This window comes from Pleurodeles waltl, chromosome 7 (assembly GCF_031143425.1).
Source record: "Pleurodeles waltl isolate 20211129_DDA chromosome 7, aPleWal1.hap1.20221129, whole genome shotgun sequence".
Classification (NCBI taxonomy): Eukaryota; Metazoa; Chordata; class Amphibia; order Caudata; family Salamandridae; genus Pleurodeles; species Pleurodeles waltl.
This window is the reverse complement of record NC_090446.1, coordinates 1,336,843,340-1,336,870,530: the sequence shown is the minus strand read 5'-3', so window position 1 is coordinate 1,336,870,530 and position 27,191 is coordinate 1,336,843,340. Positions and strand designations below refer to the sequence as shown.

The 27,191-nt window shown below is 43.9% G+C and overlaps 1 protein-coding gene across 1 annotated transcript in view; it reads left to right on the top strand.

Annotated features, from left to right (window-relative positions):
* Positions 1-3,366: 3,366 nt before the first annotated feature.
* Positions 3,367-27,191, top strand: part of CYTH2 (cytohesin 2) — a 194,748-nt gene continuing 170,923 nt past the window's right edge. The window contains exon 1 of the mRNA XM_069200692.1: positions 3,367-3,581. Coding sequence (XP_069056793.1) covers positions 3,563-3,581 — 19 coding nt within the window. The 5' untranslated portion in view covers positions 3,367-3,562. The remainder of the gene's footprint in view (positions 3,582-27,191) is intronic.

Genomic DNA, 27,191 nt, shown 5'->3' with positions numbered 1-27,191 from the left:
GATGCCAGTGTTGGATTTATTAAAAAATGCACACAGAGTGCATCTTAGAGATGCCCCCTGTATTTTACCCAATTGTTCAGTGCAGGACTGACTGGTCTGTGCCAGCCTGCTGCTGAGAGACGAGTTTCTGACCCCATGTGGTGAGGGCCTTTGTGCTCTCTGAGGACAGAAACAAAAGCCTGCTCTGGGTGGAGGTGCTTCACACCTGCCCCCTGCAGGAACTGTAACACCTAGCAGTGAGCCTCAAAGGCTCAGGCTTCGTGTTACAATGCCCCAGGGCACTCCAGCTAGTGGAGATGCCCGCCCCCTGGACACAGCCCCCACTTTTGGTGGCAAGTCCAGGAGAGATAATGAGAAAAACAAGGAGGAGTCACTGGCCAGTCAGGACAGCCCCTAAGGTGTCCTTAGCTGAGGTGACTCTGACTTTTAGAAATCCTCCATCTTGCAGATGGAGGATTCCCCCAATAGGATTAGGGATGTGCCCCCCTCCCCTCAGGGAGGAGGCACAAAGAGGGTGTAGCCACCCTCAGGGCTAGTAGCCATTGGCTACTAACCCCCCAGACCTAAACACACCCCTAAATTCTGTATTTAGGGGCTCCCCAGAACCTAGGAACTCAGATTCCTGCAACCTAAGAAGAAGAGGACTGCTAAGCTGAAAACCCCTGCAGAGAAGACGGAGACACCAACTGCTTTGGCCCCAGCTCTACCGGCCTGTCTCCCCACTTCTAAAGACACTGCTCCAGCGACGCTTTCCCCAGGGACCAGCGACCTCTGAATCCTCAGAGGACTGCCCTGCTCTAAAAGGACCAAGAAACTCCTGAGGACAGCGGCCCTGTTCACCCAAGACTGCAACTTTGTTTCCAAAGAAGCAACTTTAAAACAACTGCGTTTCCCGCCAGAAGCGTGAGACTTGCTACTCTGCACCCGATGCCCCCGGCTCGACTTGTGGAGAAACAACACTTCAGGGAGGACTCCCCAGCGACTACGAGACTATGAGTAGCCAGAGTTGCCCCCCCTGAGCCCCTACAGCGACGCCTGCAGAGGGAATCCTGAGGCTCCCCCTGACCGCGACTGCCTGCTTCCCAGATCCCGACGCCTGGTAAAGACTCTGCACCCGCAGCCCCCAGGACCTGAAAGATCGGAACTCCAGTGCAGGAGTGACCCCCAGGAGGCCCTCTCCCTTGCCCAGGTGGTGGCTACCCCGAGGAGCCCCCCCCTTGCCTGCCTGCATCGCTGAAGAGGCCCCTTGGTCTCCCATTGATTTCCATTGGAAACCCGACGTGTGTTTGCACACTGCACCCGGCCGCCCCCGTGCTGCTGAGGGTGTACTTTCTGTGCTAACTTGTGTCCCCCCGGTGCCCTACAAAACCCCCCTGGTCTGCCCTCCGAAGACGCGGGTACTTACCTGCTGGCAGACTGGAACCGGGGCACCCCCTTCTCCATTGAAGCCTATGCGTTTTGGGCACCACTTTGAACTCTGCACCTGACCGGCCCTGAGCTGCTGGTGTGGTAACTTTGGGGTTGCTCTGAACCCCCAACGGTGGGCTACCTTGGACCCAAACTTGAACCCCGTAGGTGGTTTACCTACCTACAAAAACTAACTAACTCTTACTCCCCCTAGGAACTGTGAAAATTGCACTGTCTAGTTTTAAAATAGCTATATGTGATTTATGTGAAGACTGTATATGCTATTTTGATTATTCAAAGTTCCTAAAGTACCTACCTCCAATACCTTTCATTTAAAGTATTACATGTAAAATGTGAACCTGTGGTTCTTAAAATAAACTAAGAAAATATATTTTTCTATACAAAAACCTATTGGCCTGGAATTGTCTCTGAGTGTGTGTTCCTCATTTATTGCTTGTGTATGTACAACAAATGCTTAACACTACTCCTTTGATAAGCCTACTGCTCGACCACACTACCACAAAATAGAGCATTAGTATTATCTATTTTTGCCACTATTTTACCTCTAAGGAGAACTCTTGGACTCTGTGCATACTATTCCTTACTTTGAAATAGTGCATACAGAGCCAACTTCCTACACCCCCTGACTCACTGACTGAACTACGCCCCTGCCTGCCCTTTATTTGTTCAAAGTGACCCTCTCCTTAACTAGCATCTTCTACTTGTTTTCTATTTCAGAGTGTAGGATCCTCTCAATCTCACGCCTGTCTGCCTTAATCTGTTTTATTGTAATTCTGCAAATGGCTCATGTCTCATTTCATAGACGCAATCTCTTTGTCTTTAAAACCCTATTCCTCCAACCTCACAATATCTAACCCTATTCCTGCAACCTCACAATACCTAACCTCTGCCAGCATATTTATCTATCTCACCAAATATTTTCCTGAGACCACAGCCTCCGTTAATGATCACACGTAACTGGGATGTTTTTTGTCTTGAGAGTTGAAGTCTAATCTCAATTACCAACAATCCCACTTGATTAACCAATAACCTTGGATTATGGAGTCCCGTGCTACTGGCGGCAAGGTTCTTCAAGCCTCGTAGTGTGGTAAGCGCTGTATAATTGTAATTACAATGTGCATACTGCTTGTAAACATAGGTCCCGTTTGGTCATTGAAGGTAATAAATTGAGACTATATGCCATGCTGTTTTGGATGTCGTTTTATGATTCTGTGCTTCTGCAATTATAAATAATATGTTGACTAGTGAATTTCCATTTTCGAATATTACTATGTTTTAAGGCTAGTTTGTTTTATATGTATATCTGTGTATGTCCAGTATGTATGATACTATATTTTCTGTATGTGTTTTATGATCTAAAATATTTCTACATTTATTTGGTTCCGTAGGGAAAGAATGGTTTTACCAACTGTGCGGTATGGTGTAATTTGAGTATTAATGTTAATTCATAATAATACGGTTAAACACTATTTCTAAAATCATTTACTTTAAAAAAAGAAGCATAATACGAAATTACTCCCAACTGAATAGTTAAGAACTGGGCGCGAGGCAGTGGAGCATAAAGCCAACAATGGAACCAAATAAAGTAATTTTTCTGACAGCTTTTAGGATGTGCAAGGCTTTTAAAACATGCAACGTCCCGGTTTTCAATCGCTCTCTTTCCTGTTTAGCCCTCCCCCTCTGCCTGTCATTGGCCTTTTAAGTGACGCAGAGCGTCCCGATTAGTCAAGAGTACATTCCGCTTCAGGAATTGTCCTTTCGTTGCATCCTGCGTAAACTTGCTCTGATTGGAAAAACAACCAGCCAAAGAACGCCCTCATAAAGGAAGCACAAGACAAAGCCCTCAGAAAGTCCGATCCTGATTGGGTGTAGGGTTGTCCTTCCCAGCTGACTGACGGTGCAAGGGCAGCGCCCATTTGGCAATTCCCAGGAAAGGGCGTGGCTGGGGAGAACCGTGTGTGAGCTCGTAGGCGAAGTCGGGAGATGATCTGGGCGAGGGCGACAGAGCGGCCTGTGAGGCCGGTGGGGGACGTGTGACTAGGTACGAAGAACCGGGATACGTAAACGGACAACGCGTGCCAGAGAAGCACGTCCAGTATCGAACGATCAACCCACAGCCTCTTCGCTTGCAGCAATGGAAGAGACAGTCTACGGTAAGGAGGCGTCCCCAGGGCTGGGCGCGGTGGGGGAGGGGGCTGTCTGCTGTCGCTCTATTATTTCAGGTCATTGTAGAGGGAGGGGTTCCTTATACATGATGTGGTCTGTCGTTGCTAAGTGACCTGGATTAGATCAAACTGAGGTCTAAAAGGCATTCTTCGGGCCAGGGTGGGGCATGAGAAGCCTATGTGAATTTACTGTAGGCTGTGTGTGTGCGGTTACCCGCATACAATGCGACGATGATAGCATATACATACTTCTACTTAGAACTGGGGTTCTTTCATTTTAAAAGATATCGTAGGCTGTAAATGCACGCAACTGTGTTCTGCAACAAGCTGCGGAGGCTGCAGAAAGGCATACACCCATCTGCTCAACTGCTGGGCAAGGAGATCTTTAGAGATTAGAGGGATATAACCGGCTGCTGAGTGCAAGCCCCGGTAACCCTTGGGTGAGTTTGGGAGCTGCAGTACAGGGATAGCCGTTACAGATGACGTTAGCTTTAGTTCTTTTATTTGAAATGGTTCCCTCGCGTTACCGAAGTGATGCCCACGTCGTAGGCGCGTTTTTTAGGAGCATTCATAGTTTAAGTCATGGGATAGAGGAAGATAATGACTGTGATGGCTTGAGTGAAGTCCCCTGAACTCGAACGTTACTATATTTCGTGTATCACATGTTGGAATATAACATATGATGGGCAAACGTGAAAACTCCAGTTGTCTACATATAAGGCTTTTGACTAGGTGTTTTTTTTACCCTGCTGGCGAATATATCATACAGCCGTAGATGTTGCCACCTGGTGATACAACCGAGCGCAGTTTGTCACGTATGAAGTATGTTGTTTATTGCAGCTAGCTTAGTGTGCGCCTGTCCTGCGCTGGAGGTGGTAGAGTGATGACAAGTCTGTGTGTTTATGAAGATGTCAGAGTCCCTGTTTGCTGTGGGAAGCACTGGGCCTCTGACAGGCAGGCTTAGCTTGGTTGAAGCTTCTTGAGGTTAACTGTAATGACAACGTTGCGAAGGCAGTCTTTGTTTAGCTGTAGCTGCCTGAGTTTCTTAATGATTTAGGCTGGGCTTCCTTGTAAATCCGGGGTCTTCAAACTGGGTGGTCTCAAGTGATCTCGGGGGGCGCAAGGCACTGGTCGAAAGGAGTATCGTGCTGATAACAGTGCCTTTTACGGAGGAACAAAATTAGCAGCAGTAAACCGCTCTGTAATGGTCCATCACTAACATCTTTTGTCATTTATGTCCAAGCTGGGTGTTTGCGCCAAAAAGAGAAGAAACTCCAAATATTCTTCAAAACCCCCATTTCTAATAATCATGCTGTGGATATTGTTAAACATTAGTAAGACCTTGCCTGACCAGAATAGTATGTTTGGCCAACATGTATTTAATTGCCTTTTTAAAAAGAAAACAGAACTTAACGGCAACGTTTAAATATGCCTAGACATATTTAAACATTGCCCACATAAAAGAATAATTGTGAAAAATTCGGTGGGGGGGGGGGGGGGGGCGGCCATGGCATTAACAAGTTTAAGGACCACTGCTGTAGGTTGTCTCTAATGTGCAGCCAGTGGTTAGCTATTGGTGAAAGTCATCCATCTCTAATTGATAGCAGCTTCTTTGTAGCTGTGTGCTTCACTGTAGAGCAGTGGTTCCCAACCTGTGGCCCGAGCAGCCATAGGGGTCCACGAAGCCTCCTTGCGGGTCCGCAACTGCTTATAAAGTGAAATATTATCTGATTAGGTCCCCAGCTTTCAGTAATGACTCAGTAGGGGGGGAGGGAGTCCCTGGATTCCAGTAAAGATTCAGTGGGGATCCCGAGTTCCAGTAGTGATAAAGTTGGGGTCCACGGATGTCAAAAGGTTGGGAACCACTGCTGTAGAGCACGGGGTGACTTAAGCCCAGCATAGGCTTAACTAGATTGTGCTCACTATATAATGTGCTGTGGTGCTTCACTGTTGATAAAACACCATGCAGGTTATTGGGGTACGTAGTGTCTCCTAGGTTTTGATGTAAAAAGATACTGTCTGATGGACAGTCTAGGTTTCACTATGGAACCAATGATTGTCTTTGGGGTAGCCGGGGATCCACTATCGAGGGCTGTGAATCTGATCGACAGCCTGGGTATTGCTGTAGGATGGACAGAACCTGTGTTTTGATCGTAGAACACTGAGTGACTTATGCGGCCTGTTTTTAGCTGCAGGGAGCTGAGTGTCTCGGAAGCAGTCATGGATTCACTAGAGAGGGTTGAGTGTCTGATGGCTGCCAGGGTATAACTGTAGAGGAACCAGTGCCTGAATGTATGTGCAACGATTTTCATAGTCCCTGAACGTTTGTTCAAGTAATTAGTGATTGCTGAAAAGCCGTTAATATTTCATTATAATATGACTTGGTGAATGACAAAGTTGACTTACCATTTGGCCCCGATTATATCACTTCTCACGAAGTCGTGCACGAAACACGTTCTTTGGCTATTGGAAATCTTTAATGTTTATATGAATTATACTATTTTACGTTATGGACCCTACCATTAAGCTCTCCCTTTGTATATACATGTAATGCATGGTAAAATGCTCCACTACCTCGATTGTTCTGATTCACGCTGTGCAAAGGCTACAAATACGACTCCACTCTAGATGGCTGAATGTTTGATGTGCATCCTAGGCTTTACTGTATAGGATTCCCGTTTGTTCTGCTGTCTGTGGGGGTGGAGGGTGGAACTGATGAGACATTCAGCATGTCAGAACAAGCTATAGGGAGAAGGAAAGTGACGGTCAGAAGGGGAATGTGTTACTGGTTCAGGGCATTGAGTCGACCTTTGTACATCACCCCACTATGGTGCACGCAGTTGTAACATGTTGAGTGAGAAAGGCTTCAAGATCAGAGGAGGGAAGTCACCTTATGTCCCATCGTCAGTAGTCGAAACGGGTGCCAAAAGTAGGTCAAAAAGTGTCCCATTCATGCTAGATTTTCAAGATTTCCTTAGGATACATTCATCAACAAATAAAATAGAGTTCGTTTTTTCTTCATAGTGCGTATCCTGAAAGTATGGCATAAACTGGAACAGCAGGACACCTTTGGTCAAGGTGAACATGAAGGGTATGGAATTCCCGCTGCCTGGTGTCCAGGATATACTGTTTGTAGTCAAGGAATGCACATTTAAATGTTGTTGTCTACTGGGCAAGTAGGTCTAAATTCCCCTGAAGCACAAACACTTGCGCTCTCAGTTTATGGTACCACAGTATGTATCTGGAAAAAAGGATTGACCACTATTAAGGAAAGATTTGTATAAGTTGTTGAAACATAAACATATATTTTATTAATGCAACGCTTTTTTTTTATAAGTGTGAGTGCTCAATGCAAATGCTTTGAGCTCAGCTTGTAGTACTGACAGTAGTTTCAGCATAAAAACCTGATCGCCAAATGTAAGAATTTGAGGCAGGTCTAAAAGCAAGATTAATGATTGTTTGCTTTCAAAACATAATGTGGCCCTTGGAAAAAAGGTTTTGCTAAACCTTTGTGCAACATTAACAGACATTTCTCTGAGGCATCATTTATTTCAAAACATGTTTGATGTATGGCAATATTTAAAATAATAACAAATAGAGAATTAATATAAAACCAGTGTCTTAGGAGTCAAATTCTTAACAAGAGCACAAAAGTTCCCCACCGGTATGGACTTGAATTGGTGTAGTTGAACGACTTTCCATTTTTGGTCGAGAAAATATGCATGTTTATATTTGTTCGTGAAAATCTGATGAGTGGTTGCAAATTCTCTTTTGTCCCTTTTTTACCCCCTCCCCCCCACTGTGGATAAAGTTTTACTGTTGTATTTTTTTCAGGAGTAAATGTCCAATTTTTTCCTCTGTGAAAGGAAAATGGAGAGGAGTTGGTGAATACCCTTTAACACATACATTTGGGGTTGTGTACAGGCTCACATGGCATTTCGACCCTGACCGGAACGTTTCCTATATATAGAGGCAAAATCTAAGCTTTACAGGAATGCAAGCTTTGATGTATTGAGTTCTGGCATATTCAGAAATGCTGGTATCAGAGATGTGATATAATAACTGTCAACTCGCTGCCTGACACGAAAAGCGACAATGGATTAATTTTCTTTTTTGCTTAAATGTTTTATTATGCATTTTAATAGTTAACAAACAAGACACATTGATCCAGTTATCCAGCATACATTGAAGTAAATTATTAATGCAAATGAATCAAGAAAGCATGTATTATTTCAAATTATGACATAAGTCTACAGTGAGTGGCTGAGGTATGACGAAATAGGGAGATGTCCAAGATTGTCTGACTATAACCTTCTTACCCAGGGTGGAAAACGTTTGCCTTGGATAGGACGGCTATCCCGACATGTTTAGAATGGGGTGCGGGGAAGGGTCGAAGCCCTGCACCAAAGCAGTGTGGAGTAGCCATGTTAGGAGGAGTCTTCCGCTGACTCTGGGGACAAAAGGACCCACATGTTAGAAGCTCGAAGTGTCTTAGACATGGTGAGAACCAGGCCCCCTAACCTACCCTGGCGGCGGATATAAGTAAGAAAGGGGTGCCACATGCACTCAAATTTGGCCTGTTGGTCCCTAAGTACTGCAGTAAGTTTCTCCATGGCATACCTGAAGAATCCCTACTCTGGAAGAAGTAGATATATTAAAAAAAAAAAAGTTGCACCCCTGCATGGTGTTATGTGGAAATGCATAGTTCCTGGTGTGTAGAGGAGTTGGATGCAGCTTGTGACGTATCACAGTCGTCTCGAGTTGTCTTTTCTGGATTGCACATAGGACCTGCTGCTTGTTGGGTAAAGTGTCTTTAGCTGTTGTCATTCATGTTGATCACCCAGCCCTGTCTTTGCCATTGTAATTCATTGCTAGTAATTGCCTTTTTGTGGGTCACAGGAAGAAAACTTGCTACAGCGAACGCCAGGAAATTCTAGTTCCTACGGCTGTCCATCTTAGAATTAGCCATGATTTTCTATCACGCCATTTGAAATACAATTTTTTTGTTGTTGTGGTTGTTGATACCTATATAAGCTAAGAAGTGCATTATTTCTGGTGGGTGGCGCAGTTGAACAAAGAGCAGGCCAACATATACTCGGGTTTTGGCTGTTTAAATTCACAGATATTTCCTCGGGGGCCTGGGGTATGTCTGGGGCCACATTAATGTCTGGCACACAGTGAGGAGCAACAATAGTAGGCACAAATGTCCAAGAGAGAGAATTTATACATGGGATTCAGAAACTACCTCTTTCAAGAACCTTTTCAAAAGATGACTAGAAATGCTGCATTTTGAAAAGTAACATGAATTGGCTTGACAGAACTGGGCACAGTGGTGGCTGCAAAACAATTGCAGCAAAAAATGCAAGAGTGCGATCGCGCTGCGAAATAAAGAGATAAGGTAGTCCAGAAACCATACGGAAAACATGGAGGCTCGTATGTTTCCAGTTGTTGGTCGGTGCGCTCGAGGAGGGCTAAACACCGGAAAAGGCATGACGTATGCATGCCTTACACTAATGAAAGCAAACCGATTTTAAAAGGCAAGCCCACATACCAGTGTAAGGGACTGACGCGACATGGACATGGTTAGAATCCCAAAGAGAGATTACAACGGAACGGAGCGCTTTGTGCTCGTCCCTAAAAAGCGCATCTTTCACATAATCCGTGGTCTGCTATGTTAGCACATACCGTGGCTCAGATTTAGAAGTTGCAGGTTGTCCTCTATCAGTTTATTATACAGCTCTGATTTTACCTTTAATTTTCCAAGTACCAGAATGCAAAGTACACTCTCAACACTGGATAATTACTTGACTGGGGCAGATTCAGAGCTTGTCTTTGCCACCTATGCCTCTGCTCTTCCTCCCCATGCCTCACGTAGCAACGGACTGAGGCTTCGGGTACCAGCCCAGTGGAAATGCTAATTCCCCAACTGTTTCCAGTTGCTGGTAAGACAGTTTCTATATCTGCAATTAAAGTGAGGTTAGAGTCAGTAGGGATTTCTGGGCCCCATCTAACCGACAGATTTGAGATAAGGGGATGAGATGTGTGAAAAGAGAAGTCAAGATTGCTAGCTGCCTAGGTATTCCAGTGACCAATATTTTACAGACACTGCAAGAATGACAATTGGGAAATGCAACCATGAAACTGCAAAACCAAAATGTGGGGACTCATGTAGACCTCTCCAAACAAAAAAAATAAAATCAAAAGTACTTAGCTTTCAGTATTTCTGATTTTTAATTCATCAAAACGATAAAATGTATTATTAAAAAAGAGCTAAAATCATACATTTCAACTCGCCCTCGCTAGCTTGCAACACCCTTCATAGACTTCACTCTTCACAAAAAACAAAAAAAAAGCCTCCACTATATCACAATGGACTCATGCATGCTGAAAACTTTACTCGGTTTCCAAAATAATTCACTCTCCTTTGACTTCAGTAAACTTACTCTCCAACACCACTCAATATCGCCTTTCTAGGAGGCACACAAGCTGCGAGCTAAGCTAGAATAAAATTAAGTAAATAAAAGTTAGCAAAGGGACCTTGCCGGTTGTACTAAATCAAAATTGAGATTCATAAAATTCACTTCCGCTGTCTCGTGCATTCTCTGCTCACTCAGTGAGCAACCTCACTGACCTGATCAGTGAACTGCTCTGCCTCCGCATAGCTCCACCAGTAAGTGGAAGCCTGTCCTGGCTCGAACTCTGACCTCTGTCAGAAGTTCGAGGCCCTCTTCCATCCCTCTTCCATCCCCAGGCTTGTGCCTGCGCCTCATCTCTGGTGCCTAGTGGGAGAGCTCTGCTCTTCTGCTGGGCTGCCCTCTGCCTCTTTTCTCTCTTTCTCCTCCTTTTGATTCAGTGTGCTGTTTTTGTGACTTTCGCTTCAGCACTTTCCTCTTTCTCCCTCCTTTTTGTTTTTTAGTGCGCTCTCTATTTCTTTTTCGCTTTCAGTGCTTCTTTTCCTTGTTTTTTCTCCTCACTCCTCTCTTTCTCTCGCATTCTCCCCGCCGCTTCTGCCCCCGCTCCCCCTTTTTTCCAATCCGCTCCCGCCTCCCAGCTGTCCTCACCTCCCCCTCCCTACTTAAAGGCAAGCCCATCTGCGCCCAGCGCCAGGACCCCTGGACCTCTCACCAGCTACACGCCAGCAGCACTCATCGCACTCAACCCAGGACACAACAACTGTAAGCAGGCATCTCCAAGCAACACCAACGAACCCTTCACCTGTCGCCACTGCAAATTCACCAGCCTCCGTCACTCAAGCCCACGCCCGAGGACCCACAAAGCAGAACACAGCCTCATTGTATCACTCGCTCCATCCACATGCATGCCATCAAACTCTGGAACCTCATTGACACCACATCCCTGGACGTCGCCTTCCTCCTAGAAACTTGGCTTAACCCCTCCTCGGGTCCAGACATTGCCATCCCAGACGCTACAAGATCATCCGCAAAGACCACACGAACCGCCCTGGGGGAGGCATCGCCATCATTCACAAAGAATCCCTACGCCTAGCCACCAGCACCGAAGACTCCACAACCAACATGGAACTCCTCCACTTCCATAATGGAACCAACCCTAACACCACTCTGCGGGGCACCCTCATCTACAGGCCGCCGAGCCCTCATCCCCTATTCTGCGACCCCATCGCGGACCTAGCCACCACCCACACTCTTACATCCAAGGACTACATCCTACTGCGACTTCCGTCTGGAAAACCTTCAACTTCCGCCTGGAAAACCCAAATGACAACAACTCCACCACCCTGATTAAAAACCTCGCCAACCTCGGACTCAAGCAATTCGTCACCTCACCCACTTACTAGGCTGGTCACACACTGGACCCCATTTTCTCTGCCAGCAACCACGTCTCTGTCAGCCACACCACCGAACTCCAATGGACCGACCACTGCTGCATTCACTTCACTTTCAACAAACCCATTAGCCGACCCGACAGACCTCAAGAACTACATGCCCATCTCCCTGCTCCCCTTTCCGGCCAAAGTAATTGAGAAAGCAGCCAACAAACAATTGACCGCCTTCCAGGAAGCCAACAACATCCTGGACCCCTCTCAGTCAGGATTCAGAAGCAACCATAGCAGCGAGACCACCCTTCTCACCGCCACAGATGACATCCACACCCTCCTGGACCGAGGCGATACTGTCACCCTCATCCTCCTGGACCTTTCTGCCACCTTAGACACAGTCTCACACGACACGCTACGCACCTGTCTTCAGGACACTGGCATCCGAGACCCATCACTGCAATGGCTGTCCTTGTTCCTCACTGGGAGAACACAGAAGGTCCGACTCCAACCCATTCCACCCCCCCCCCCCCAACCTCCTCCTCACCCCCTCGGAAGCCACCAAGACCAGCTGCGGCGTCCCCTAAGCATCCTCGCTGAGCCCCACCCTCTTCAACCTCTACGTGCCCCTACTGGCCTCCATCGTCAGAAGCCATGCACTCAACATCATCTCGTACGCCGATGACACCCAACTGATAGTCTCCCTCACCAACAACCCGACCACCACCAAGAACAATTTCCACGAAGGAATGAAAGCAGTCGCCGCCTGAATGAAAGATAGTTACCTCAAACTGAACTCGCACAAAAACAGAAGGCCTCATCCTCTGCTCCACATCCTCTGCCTGGGACCAGTCCTGGTGGCCCACCACCCTCGGAAACGTCCCCATGCCCACCGACCACGCCCCCAACCTCTGCGACATTTTACTCATCGCTCTCAATGGACCAACAGGTGAGCGCAGTCTCATCGGGTTGCTTCCACACCCTGCTCATGTTTCGAAAAATCTACAAGTGGATCCACACTGAAGCCAGAAGGACAGTCACCCAGGCCCTAGTCAGCAGCCACCTTGACTACGGCAATGCACTCTATGCCGGAACCACCACCAAGACCTGGAAAAGACTACAACGCATCCAGTTTCCATCTGCCCGTCTCATCAAGAGTTACCTGTGCCAAAATGTAGTTCACAGATATTTCCTAGGAGTATAATTTCCTGACCCACTTCTATAAATTCTTGTGAATTCACAAAAGTCCTAAATCTGCACTACTGCAAGGACATATGTCATGGGTGCACTTTTGTGACTTTCTTTAAGAATTGGGCACCTAATTGGGTCTGACGCACTTTTTGTTCTTATTAAAATTCTTTCTATCGCTGGCATTACTGTGAGTGACTGCATTTTGCTCTTTCACGAGGAGAATATCTTCACACAAGTTTTGTTCAGTGCCAGGGACTTCTGAGCAATGTGTGCTTTTTGCCAATGTTAATTTCAAAGGTGCAGGCCCAGCAGCTCTCAAAACAATGTTTTACAAAAACCATGTCAAAGCAAGACACGCATTGGCCAGACTAAAAGGCTTACCACCAATGTTAGACCTGTTGGCTTTGCCAATGCTTGTTTATTTTCATGTTTCCTATAATCTTGTTAAATATGATTACACTGATTTATTTATTTTTTTTCCTCCCCATTATGATTTTGTTTTAGCATGCATCAAAACATTTTACTAAAGGATGCTTCAAAGAAAGAGTACCTAAAATTTCACAGTAGATTAGCAAAACCTTTTTTTTTTCCTAGTAGCATTTTTGTGAACGTTTTGATTCTGAAAGCTAAGAATGAGACTTGATTTCAAGCTTCTTCAAATATTTGCGTCTGATCCGAGAGCGTTCTGGGAGCATTATACATCGTTTCATATTGTTAAACTTTCCAAATGTCTGTACAAATTTTTTTATAACGGAACCAATCAAATCAGTGCAGTCGGAGCTTACAAACTTTCCTTAAAGCGATCACCCTAATAATAAATGGTTTGCATAATGAGCCATGAATACAAGTTCGAGCAGCATTAACATATGGACACAAATATTACCCTAACTGAAGACAATGCCCTTCCCTGATCCATAATGTGGTACTGTAAACTGGCAACCAAACGGTTTGTGCTGCAAGGGATTGGCCTACTTGTCCTAAGAAAAATATAAGCATGAAAACTTGTAGTCCTTGACCCCAAGCAATATTTCCTGGGTGTTCTGCTATAGGAATTCCACATCCCTGACTATCTACCACACTTCCACTCCCACTGTCCACACTATAACTGCACTCACAGATGACATTCTACTCTTCATACTGGTGTTTGACTTCTTTAAGTCCTTGTACACTCATGCAAAATGTCCAATCCTGCTACATTTCTTACATTCTTTGCCTATTGCTGGACAATGAGGCGCAAAATGATTAAAATTCCCACAACTGTAACACGGGGACTTATCAGTTATTTCCCATTTATCATATTTTTTTCCTTGTACGTTTCCATGAGAATTGCTATTTCCCGTTGTGCACACAACTTCACTTTGATCTCTGTTGACATTATCAGCCTCCTGCACAGACTTCATCCATCTTTCAGATTGCTTTAACGCCTTAGCTGTAGTAATCACATCACATAATTTGTGATCTCCCATTACCCATAGCTGTTCCTGAATTTTTTATTTACTCTTCACATGAACAATTATCTGATCCTTAATCATTTTGTCTGTCATCACCCCAAAATTACAACATAAAGATAATCTTTCCAACGCAGTAAGAAACTCATTAAGCTTCATCACTTGAAACTGTTTAGAGCCACACTTGCAGTGGGTTTGAATCGATTTTTCCTGCCTCAGTAATGTCTCTTGAAAAACATAAATTTCTTCCTCCTGATCTTCCTGAGTGACTGTTTATGGCAAGGTTCAGAATACAGTTTGTCCCTCTGAACCCAGGCAATGTAATAAAATATTTTTTCCATTCCTGCGACATAACATCAGTCATTTGCTTTCATACAAGTTAAAAACTATTCTTTTCATCGCATCCAAGGAATTTGTGGGTCACCCTTGTATTGAAAAAATTTAGTTGGTGGTTGAAACTGCATTCCCCCCCCCCCCCCCTTTTTTTCCTCATAACCTTATATGTGTGCAGATCACTAAATGTTAATCTGCATAACATATAAGTGCTGATCTGAAAAATATATGCACGCAAATCACTGATGATATTGTGAGAAATGTAGAAAGCACTGGATAGAGATTTGCAGTGTAGCATACAAATCACTGGTGATGTAGAAATTTTCCAATACTAGTGTGCAAATCGCTGAAGAATGATTTGCACCATACACTCATATAGTCTCTAAGTCTCCTTTTTATATTTCCATTGTATTGGCAGCCCTATTTCTCATTCTGTTACTCTCTGTCAAATGACGTACAGCTGAGTCAGACCTCATCGGGGAAGCGGCGGCTATGAGCGGCAGCTCAGCACTAAGTATATTTGTGATTAGGCAAAATGTAGTAAAAAGTCTTTCTTCCCACATAACTGCATAAAATACTGTATATTACTAAACTTGACTCATACGATCCCTGTAGCAGCGATTGTCCAGTTACAGTTACCAAGAATTTTGATATGCTGTGCATTTCGATCCAAGTGCCAGTAGCTATATAATATAGATGGGTTCTGATGGAGGAAACACTGCCCTGTGCTGCGTTGTAACATGTGTTTCTCCACCTCGTTGCCACTTGTAGAAATCTGTACTCGGTCCAAAAGGAGATGTCCAGGCGATATCTTGTACTTGTCCAGTGAGATAATTATCTAGTACAGGCCAACTCTAAAATTCCATGTTCCAATCTAGAGCACCAATAAAAGACTACTCTATGATATTGAATATTAACATGCATATCAATAGATTGAATATTAATGAAATATAACATATGTTCATGGACGTCATTTTGAGGTAGCTGCTGCTGCCACTGCCTTTGTGTCCTTAAGAGGTGGCAAAAGCAGCCCAAGAGCAGAAGATAAGCAGTTTCCTTATAAGCGCTATTTATGTTCTGCTGCTCAAACTGGGATTGAGTTCTATTAACTTTTTGCAGAATAATGCATACAATTTTGCATAAAGACGCAAATAAAATTAAAACATTGTTAAACAACAAATGGTTTGAAAGAAACCTTCCCTTCGTGTTTAGCAACAACGACAAACCAAAATGCTTTAACAGTGGTAAGGAATACTGTAAGCCAATAACATAGTTCATCTTCAATATATGGCCCACATAAGTCAGAAGAGGTGGACATAACAGGTAACTTTTTTTTCTTTTTTTGAAGTGTTTTCCTGTAATGTTTTAATAAATTTTAAGGCTTTGGTATTTTAATAGGCTAACCATACTGTTTACTTAGCATATCACGCTCTCATTCTTATTAGAATACAGGTGGTATCTAAAATAGGCATTCATTTGTGTAACTGCTGTGTTATTATCAATTGTTTACTTATTGTGGGATCAGAGGTCTTATGACAATCTCCTGTGATGTCATTGAGGTTAAAATATGTGTGATGTCACTTCCTCTACCCCTGGCATTTTAGTTAATCCACATCCATTCATATAGTTGTGAGTAGCCATGCATTAGTCAAACTCCCCTCATCTCAAGAACATTATGCAGATGCCATGTTTATTTTCTTTTTTTAATTAAGACCTGTCGCTGATTGCGTTTTGAACCTGTGGTCAGCCAATACTCTGAAATGTACTGTTTGGGTTTTCTGTTTATTGCCCCGGAGGAAAATTGTAGTGCTTTTCTTTCGACCGGTTTATGCTAGTGGCACGTCTCTTCTTCCCATTAGATTACTTGAGGTATGGATCTAACCCCACTCTCCTGCGAGAGCCGCTTACGTTTGGCTGTTTTATTACGCATAGGACTATCGCAATCAGACTGATTCTTTTCTCTAACTTTTACATATTTAGATGTTTGATTCCCATGCTGGCAGTTCCCATTGTTTAAACTATTAAACATTTTGGTCAGAGTAGGGCTTTGCTCGCTTGAGTTGGCTTGTCTCCAAATGCAGATGTTCTCAGAGTAATCATGTGTCTCGGCACATTGTTGATTCACTCCCGCTGGCGAAAGGTCTGAACTGTTAAGATGCCCTTCCTTCGAAGTTTTTAACTTGCCGATCAAACTGTAGGCAAAATGGAACGCTCAAAGCGTCTGTTTCCTCGCTCGTGTGATTTGTGACTCATTAAGTTTGATGACTCTTACTGGTGAGAGGGGAAGCTGATTCACACCTTCGGGATGTCTCTGCTGCTGGTTTCAAAGAATGTTGCCTTTAGCAAGCTTCCTCTTTTATTGTGGGATGATGTACAGGGCAACTGTCTTCATTACTTGTATTGTTTCCTGTGGTTATTTGTAAAGAGAACCACGCCTCATCCCGTACACTGTAATCTCGATTGTAAATGCTCTGATGGATGCTTTGGTGATGCAGACTATTGGAGATGCCTATGGAAAATTTCAGAATTTGCTTGTGTGCACGCCTAGTAAATGGAACTCCTTAGATAAAAAAAAAAATAATAATAATAATCTGGTTTGTGCATGAAGAGTTAATCACTGTTGACATCATTGTAGCTTGGAGCACATATTGTCGCCAGTTTTCTTTTGTTTGTGTATGAGAGAATTAAGACCTTTTTAGGGTCGAGCCTGCGTTGCATGCACTCGCGCATGCGTATCGCAGCGAGACTCTTTTGTATTTAGAAAAGGGCTCGGAGCCCTGTCAACTTCACGTCAGTGTTTTTTATTGGTTCGTGGGCTTGCCTAATAAAATCTGCTTGCTTTCATTAGTCGAAGGCAGGCATAACTCATTCCTTTTCCGTGGCTAGCCCTCTTCGAGCGCAGCGACCAAGTACAGAAAACATGCACAGCTCGCTGTTTTCCATTGGGCTCGTGGACTTCTTTTTCTCTAATTTACGAGCGTGATCTCGCTTGGCAGAAGTCGAGCGCTTTACATAGTTAATTTCACTTTTTCGGGTTATGTACATAAATGCACTTTTGCCCGATAGGTGAAAAGTCGGGTTAGGAGTTTACAACGCGATCCGCTCTAACATGAGCAAACGCGAGACCTGTTGCATTGTAAATGCTTGTTTTACATGCATCCTCTTTTGTACTGTGCTTCACACAAAAGCGTAATCGCTTTTGGCAGCTCTGTTGACAGTTTGTGCACATAGGGAAAGTGTTGAATAGATACCAGGGCCCAGATGTATCATTTTATCTAATAGCGATTACCTAATTGCAATTTTCTGGGAATCACAATTAAGTAATCGCTATTGGAATGTATGAAACTCCAAGAGTTTCATACTACGTTTCGCAAGGGCTCGCAAATGAACCTACCTCATTAATATTCATGAGGTGGGTCGCAATTTGCGAGCCATTGCGAATGGCTACAATCACAGGGATTGTGGCCTGCTGGGATCCGCAGACCATGATGTCTGTGAATGCTTTTCAATAAAGCAATTTTTTAATTTTTTTTTTAATGCAGCCTGTTTTCCTTAAAGGAAAACAGGATGCGTTTAAAAATGGAAAGTTTTCTTTTCATTTTTTAAGAGTAGGTAGTGGTCTGTGGGACCACTGCTTGCTCTTAAAAAATGTTTTCGCATGCATTCACAAATGGGAAGGGGTCCCTTCCCCTTTGCGAATGTGTTACCACCAATTTGAGATTGGTGGTAACTGCAGTTGTTTTGTGACCATGAATGCAGGCGCAAAACAATCATACATACCTTTGCGATACGATATTAGGAAGGGACGCCCTCGACACGCCCCTTCCAAATACCGAATCGGTATGTAGTCGCAAATCCAATTTTCGTTTCGGTAACAAGTTACCAAATCGCAAATTGGACTTGTTCGGTACCAAAATGCATTTTTGCGATCACAAAAATGTTTGATACATCCGGCCCCAGGTGAGCTTTCCTCACGCTATCTGGAGTTTGTTTGATTCCCGTTACTGAGGCCATGGCAAGGAGTCCTTACTGATGGGCCAGCATGAGGAGAGAACAATCCACTGCCCCTGAGTCAACACCAAGTCCACACCCAACATTCATCCAAGGCCCTAAAGGTGATTAACTTAACGTTGTAGGTAAGAGCCTATATGGGATATATTATATAGGCCTATGGTGCCCATAATTTGAAAACTGCTTTAAAATGTGGGCTGCTCCTTAGGGGGACAGGATGATGGAGCTAGAAACAACAGGACTTCCAAATCACATGCAGTCAGAGCTAAGGAAACACCATATAGATCCCATGTAGTTTTAGCAGGCTAAAATAATTCAAACTAAACATTGTGAAGATTGAAACAGTTGCACTGCTGGCCTTTTTTTTCTGAAGGCCCTACTACAGTGCCTTAGCAAATGTGAGGGTTTTCATTTGAGATGTGGATGCATCGTTCTGTTAAGAAGTGCTGTGCATGTATAATTGCCTGCCTTCTTGCAAACACCTTTTAAAGTAGTGGGTTAGGTACTTGCGTGCAGAGATCTTGTGTAACTTCCGTGCTGCAATACCACCTCCACTATGAAGAAGTCTATAAAATGATTACCATTTATTGGCCACATTTAGATGATTCACGTTCGCGGGGTGCATAATTCGTTTGTGGTGGCTGAGCACTCTAGCCTACAAGCGGACTGAATGAGTTGAGCACTTGTTGCTGACGTCTGTGTGACCTGTGCATTGTTTGTCGACAAGCTCTCGGACGTGCACATGCTCATAAGTATGCACACATGTTCATAAATTAATTGCCACATTTAAAGTAACATGTTCGCCCTATTCTTCCTGCTGCGTGACTTAGCCCATTTACAGTGAAAGTCCTGAACGCCCCTTGATGCCATTGTGTTGCCAGCTCCTGTTCCACTCTCAAGGGTGACCAGTGCTGCATAGACCCTCTAGCTGATATGTGTTTTTAGCCACGAGCTTGAGGGCGGTACTGTGGATGCCACACCAGGGAAGTGATTCTGATAGAAAAGCCCACAGACACTGTATCACACACTCACAACCCTGTGCATCCTCCTCCCTTTGACAAAGTCAGAGCAAAACACAGCCATCCTAGCTTATAAGTACAAACACTGCATCAGCACCATGGCAATGCATAGCCTAAATAACACGAGTGCAAAGTTCTTTGTGTTCTGACTCAAGGTGTAGCCTGTGTTGTGCTCAGACATCCAGAAGCACACCAAGTATGGAGCCTCTTATGCTTTTCGTTGTCCGTACCATCCACACAATCAACACTACCTCATAATGAGGTGGGTATTTGTAGCGTTGGACATGTGGCCCATCCACTCTCTGCAGATGGCAACATTGTAGAATTGCCATCCCGTTGCAGGGTGATATGCTTACAAAAGGAGATGGTTGCCTGCTCCTTGGGGACAGCCTGAGATGATTGTTCTACACCCTTCACAACTCTTTACACCACATCAACAATGCTTATGTGGTATTGCTGCCGGCCAACCAACTAAAATGAGGCATCAACATCTGTGGCCAACACTTTCGTGTCCTTGTTGATACAGAGACATCTCTTAGCCTCATGGGCAGTGTATACATCTATACTGCTGCTACTGGCAAGTGCCATCAACTGACTTAGCCATACACACTCCGACCTGGCATATACCATCTTTTGCATCGTGGAGCAAGGGCTGGATATCATTATTGGCTATGCTGCAGCTGGAGGTATGGGTAAAGATATGTCTTACCTGATCAAGCAGCGGCAATTCCTTCATTTTCCACTATTTAAAAGGATGCAAACGTGTAACTTTGCACATAGAGGAAACTTTGAGGCTTTAGTGGTTCCAGGTACTTCATGTTTCTTCTGCATAAAAAGGTGGAGTGGGATTACCAAAGATTTGAGAAAATTGAGATCGAGTAGGTAACATGTCTTCCGTGTCCTTGGTCCTCTGCCAAAAGACCTAATTAAATTAAACTTCACGTGGACATGTTGCAGTCCAATAGGACCATCAGTTATGTGAGGCACATCTTATCAATTAGTTATGAATTACCAACAACCCTCAACTGATCACAAGTGTTTGCAAGATGTCCTGAAACACCAGCTGGAACTATATCTCTGATTTATCACAACGTTCACCACTTATGCTCAGAGTGTCTTCTACTATTGTAGTCTTTGAGACCACAATAAAAGAGAAACTAGAAAGTCTTCAAGTGGTCCTACATGTTAGCTATGATATTGTAAGCCTCACACATTCCCATGCTGGCCTCAAGCTCAATAAGGAGAAATGTGAGATCACGATGTGGGTTATAACATTCTTTTGATTTATCTATTCTTGGCATTTCTCCTCACCTGCCAAAGGGAGCTGATTTCAAAAACATCCCTTGCTCTGTACATGGTTGCAGAGAGAAGGAGCTTATCTTCTTGAGGCTAGTGAACTATTGCAGATATTTCATTACTTAGAATGCAGCAGTCGCACAAGCTTAATGAAAGTAAGTGCCATATGTAATTGCCTGGAGCAGCATAGTCAATATTTTGAAATTGTGCAGAATTCCTTTATGGAACACCCCACACTCTCTAAATATTTCCCACAAAAACAACAAAGTAGTGAGTTGGCAGTATCCCCACTATTTAACATGCAAATAGAGCTCTCACCTCCACTGACAAGTCATATGCCTAAGTGTTGAAAAGAAGCATCTGCCATAGTGTGAGCTTGGGGGGGGGGGGTCGTGTCTGGCTCTACATAACAGTTCTTCACCTCGCTGTGTTATTACACCACAGACTGACACATTGTCTGCATCCCCAGTACATATAGAATGCTGGGTACTGCAGTTGCAACCTTGAGTATCTACAATATCAGCCAGTGGAGTCCAACCTGGCAGGTAACTTTTTTTGCTTCTCGTTTGTCATGACCACAAGCTATGTGGAGGGTGAAGCCATCCTCACAGAGAACCATTTCGGCTTCATGCTGTAGAATGCATGCCAGGGGCCATATTCTACATTGCACCGTGGGGGCGCAACAGGCATATGTGCCTACTTTGTGTGCCCCTGTGGCACAATGGTATTACAGAAGGGACAGCAGATGCTTGCGCGTCCCCTTCTGTAATTATTATAGCGCTGGTGCACATGTATTACCAGTTCTATCATGAGCGAGCATTCTCTCATTTGCAAGGGGGGGGGAATGACCCCATATCCAAATGAGGAATCACTTTGCCTCTGATCCCTCGCTGAATTATCGATGCAGGTGCAGGGGCAAACATGCACTTAGGATGCGCTTTGAAAGTGTACCACAAAAAGGTGGAACACTCTCCGTGCACTTCTTAAGGGCAACCCTCTGGAGGTGCGAAAGAGGGTCCCTGAACACAAAGGGACCTCTAATTCCTCCTCAAAGTGCAGGCGGCAACCCGCTTACACAGTGAAACATGGAGTGGCTCTGAAGCAGCTGCTCTGTATATCCTTGAATGTGCTGCCTGAGGGAAGCGCATTCTTTGTAGTACAGCGCACTATCCAGGTTGGTGCCCGGTGCACCTTTTTGAAAGGTGCTCCGTGCCTCAAACAGGTAAAGTGCTCCATATTTATATAATAATAATACGGCCGCAGTTGATCATGCAAGAATAAGTTCAACACTGTTGCCTCCAACTAGCCAGAGCAGTTTGCTGGCCATAGCCCTGGTGCAAGTAGATAACTGCCTCTGGCAGATTGTCCAGCCCAAGATAGAGGGGTGTTTTGGACCCTGTCTCTAATCCGCCATGAGACTTCATTAACTACGGATGGCAGCGTATTGAATGGGGTGAAATTCTTTGCATCATTACTCTCATACCATTACAGTTATACTTTTCACTACCCCCCAGTATGTAGTGAAAAGTTTGGCTATTAGGAAGGGGTGACCTAGTGGTCAGTGACTGTGCTATGTAGGTCTTCAATGAAATGACAGTTGTGTGCTATTTATGTAGGAACCATTATGGATAACAGTATTATATGATCCTATATTGCCATTGAGGAGTAATAATAACATGGTAAATTAAATCGGAGGGTCCTTGGTAAATCTCATCAGAATTTAGATTGCAGTGTGAAAATATATCTTGTTAACTGTTTTACGTATTTCTTGCACTTTTTTGAGCAGTTAGCTTGAACAGTGTCCCCACTCCAAAAGAGCAATCGTTATTATAGTCTTATTATGAAGAGTAAGTGAAATGCTGAACTATGCGGTTTGGTTGCCTGTAGAGAAATACTTGAGAATCTAGATTTTTTTTAAACTATTTTAGTTTTGTTATAATTGTGACTGTAGAAAGCAGAGATTGATATAGCCGTTCTCTGTAAAGCACAACTAACAATGTGCACTGATTGGAATTAGATTTCTCTATGTTTTACTTTGCCTTTCACATATAGAATGTTGATTTAAGAATTAGACAAAGGTAAAACAGTGCTGAGTGGTTGTGTGTGACTATCATTACGTTGATACAAAACCTAATATTCCCAGGGAGCCGTGACATATTTTCAATATTTCACTGAGACATGCTTATTATCGGTTTCTTTATCACTGCATTTTGTACAAGAAACAAGCGTGTATTTATTATATTATATATTTTATTGTTCCTGTTAGAGTTTTCCCATTGCTTAGTAAGGAAAAGTGAGCCATCCTGGTGCAGAAAGTGTGCAAAAGCCAGTTACCAGTGATTAACTCGAAGAGACAGTTGTAACCGCTTTTATGTTCTCACGGGAACCAACGTGATTGCTTCCAAATTGCAAAGAGTCGATTGAATTATTGCTCGGTGTAAAGTGGTAAAATAAAATACAGGGAGGTACATATTTCATGTCCATGGGCAGCAACATTACCATATGACACTTCTGCAGGCTTTCTGTTTAAGGAAGGATTTGAATTCGGTTTTATCAGCACAGCTGTAACACAAAGTACACTAGTGCATTGAGGGCTTGGTTTACAGGCTGGGGAGGGGCGGGGTGGCGATGACAGGTGCTTGGCGACGACAGACACGTTCGGTATAGCTGCGGCAGGGCTTGTAGTAGATTATCAATCCGTAATGGTTTTAGTTCGGGGTTATCTGGATGTAGGCAGAACTAATAGAAGCAGAAGACAGGTGGAGTGGCCACTGCCTCGTGAATGCTGGGCTACAAACTAAGCTGTCTTCGTATCCTTGCTGTCTAGTGGTCTAAGGCAAATACATTTATTTTATTGTTTGCGCTTGTTCATGTAACCACGGCATTCCACTGCTTACAAATGAGTATTTAATATGCTGTTAATTTCCAAATCGTCTTGATTTACTTCTCCCATTCATCCACTCCTTAACTACTGTGCAATTCCTTTTCCTTCACCCCGAAGCATATTCACCCTAACACATGACATCAGCCTTTCCTTCCACACCTCTTGCACCTTCCCAAATCTAACAACGTCAGCAGCGTTAACTCCTAAACCCCTGCACTGGCCACAGCCTGTCTAAGCCTCCAGCACCTTATTAACCAGGGCTCCATTTCTGCGTTTTCAGCTGACTGTCTCTGCCTACAAGTCCTCATATTACCTCCCCTGTTGATTCCACCTCACCTGCTGTTTCTGCCTCTACACAAGGGGTCTTCAGACCTGGGAGCGGGCTACCTAGGGGGCCCTCTAGTGATCCCAGGGGCACCAAGCTCTGGCCAAAAGCAGCATGACTATGCTAATAACAGTGCTTTGTTTTAAGCTGAAAAAATTAGCATCGGTAAACCGCTCTGTAATGGGCAATCACTAACATGTTTTATCATTTATATCCAGGCAGGGAGTGTGTGTCAAAAGGAAAGGCACTCCTAACACTCTAAGGAAAAAAAAAAAAAACACCCCACTTATATTAATCACACAGTGAGTGGATACTTTTACATGTTAGTAAGGCCTGCCTGACCAGAATATGTTTGCCATCAACTTAAGGGCAATGTTTAAATAAGTGTATACGTATTTAAACATTGCTAATTTAATATAATTATTGTGAAAAATTGGGAGGGGGGGGCCTCGATTCTTCCTCCACACCTCCCCCCCCCCCTTTAGGAGGGGAGTGGGGCTGCATTAAAAGTTTGAAGACCACTGCTCTAACCCCTGTTTCATGTATTACGAGGTAAACCAGTAGAGGTGTGCTTTAGGCTTTTGCAAGACCACTCTTGTCAGTGTATCAGACGTTGGGGCAACAGGACGTTTAATTTGATAAGTGCTGCCTGGTTTCTCTTGAATCGCAGAATTGAATTACTTCTTTGACTTTCTGCGTGCAACATAGTCAAATAGTTGAGTTTGCTCTTGAAGGATGAAGTGAAAAGAAAAGGCATCTATAGTGGCCACAAGTAATTCTCGCTAAATGAATTGTCCGCTGTGTTCCACTACTTTATTAACCAAAAAAAGTATAGAACATATTTTCTATTATATGCTAAACAGTAGTGCAAAAACTATACCGATACAGTTAAACAAAACTTTCTCGTCGTCTTGGGGGTACTGATTTCTATAGTAAGTGATTTCCCAATGCTGAAGTTTTATTGCTAAGTTCCTATGGGGGAGGGGGAGGGGGGGTGTGTGTGTGTGGTTCGCAGAAACTTGAGTGGGTCTGCGGTGATGCCTTATGGTTATTTGTCGTTAACCTTTGTTTGGGCAAGAAACCACAAGTCCACTTGTGACCACCTGGGTATGAAGGAGTTGTGTGGAGAATACAGTCAAACACCGGCCATGTTGTGTGTGTGTGACGGAGACGAGCTGTGTGGCAGGATGATAGGATCATTACGATGGCACAACTGAACATGGGTTCCCAACTCTGGTGCATCATTGGAGAAGCCCTTCACACTCGGTGCTTGCCAGAAGGCTATGTAGGAAATAAGCATTTGGAGTCCATGAGGTCACATTTTCTTTTGCCCAGTGATACTGGGAGACCGCAATATTGGAAAGCGGGCTTCTCGGGTAGACCTGGCAAAAAGTAACAGTTGACCTTGACTGGTTTGACAAGCTCTTCTCCCTTCTTTCCACCCTGGCATCAAGCAGTTATGAGGGTTTTTTTTTTTTGTGCTCATTCTTTGGATGTTGGTATGCGTTGGAGATCATTGCAGTAATTGGTACTTTGCTCTGTATTGTTGCCAGGCTGGGCAGTGATGGCAGTGCTCTTGTATCAATCGGGCAGCTGCTTGGCCTTGGACAGTGGATCCTCATGGTTTCAATCACAGCAGCTGGGCAAGTAGCTCTACTACTGAAAAAGGGCAGGTTTTCCATGCACTCACAAGTCTTCCACATCTTATTTCAGGAGCCTGGCCCCTTCTCCTTCAGACGAGGCAGTCAAAGTTCCTGCCTCAGATTTAGTTCTTTCATCAATGCTGGTACATGTAAATCCTTGAAGGTAAAAGGTGAGCTTGACTTCTTGGCTCCCATGGACAGTATATATTAAGAAAGAATGACCGTTTCAGACGAACTATCTGGCTATTCAGATTTAAGTTTGCATGTATACTTTGAGGCACCCAGTTGCTTTCGAGAAATCTTACTGTTGGTGTTATTCAGCTAGACTGAAGAACCCAAAATGTGTGCAGTCAATCTTGTTATCGTGGTCATCCTGAAATTTCCATTGGGTATTTCTTACCCATAGAATCCTTAAGCCAATTAGCTGCTGTCCCTCCCAGTGCTAGATACTGATGATTGACAGGCAGCCAATCTGATTGATATATTTTTTGTTTTTTTTGTTAGCTCAAGCCTACCAGACAGCACTGTTATCTGGCTTAAAAAATATATGTTGTCAGCTTACCTAGAATTTACAGTGAGTTTAAAGCCCACCATTCGCTTACCATTGGTTGGCTTTATTGGCACTCATTTACTTGCTTCTTACTTGATGGCCTGCGTGTTCATCTTATATTTGTCCCTCCCCTAGAACATATGTCCTTCTATTGCTCATTTTCAGGGAATTCGTTTTTCCTCTACTCTTAAGCACTCTAGGACAGCACATGTGTTTCCCAGCTGTTTCCCTTGTATGGTTCTCTCTTCCTCCACCCTGAGCTCTTTGTTGCTTTCTTGCACATGTGCTTCTATGTTTTTTTTTTTCTCCCTCTTGTCCTTCTCCCCACTCACTGGACCCTCCGTGTGCTGATTTCCACTTTATTCACCCCTCCTGCTCCTCTGTTACCCTCCCAACACCCTCAGGGCTTTTTCTTTATTGTTTTTTGGTGTTTTTACTCAAAAAAATCTTAGCTTTATTTACTGCTTCTATGAGCATCCGCCATCTTGGAGTGGTAAACTAAAAATGTAAGCAAATGGCACCCCTCCCGCGGTGGCTTTCCCTTTTTTATTTTTTTTTATTAAGTGTTACTTCCCTCGTGTAAAGTTTGTATGTGTAAAAAGCCCTTTACCGCACAGCTATTAGTCTTCTGCCTTCCAAAATTAGAAAATTATAATGTTTCATGATCTGGGTGTGGGGACAGTGGTCACCTCTGTTAAAAGTAGTTCCATTTTGGGCTGACCCATAGAACAGAGTGTAGAACTCTTATAGCGAGCCCACAAAATATTATGGGAATCACCTTTCAGGAAACTCTTGCCATAGGCCACCATAACAGGTCTGTCATGATAATGAAATCTTGAACTCGATAATAGATGGCTATTGTTAATGCAACTTTTGACTGTGCAACCTCCTTAAAGTTATCTTCTTGTCGATCATGGCCTGATCAGGTACAGCACCCATCCCATCCACTTTTTTTTTTTTTTAAACCTTTAAATTGTTAGATCATGCCAATGAACAATCTTCTCTCTCCAAAGAGGGGGTGGGGGGTCGAGATTATCAAGCCTTTTTTCACTCATCATACATATTTAGGTTGTGCAGTTCATCTCTTATCTCACCCCACCCTT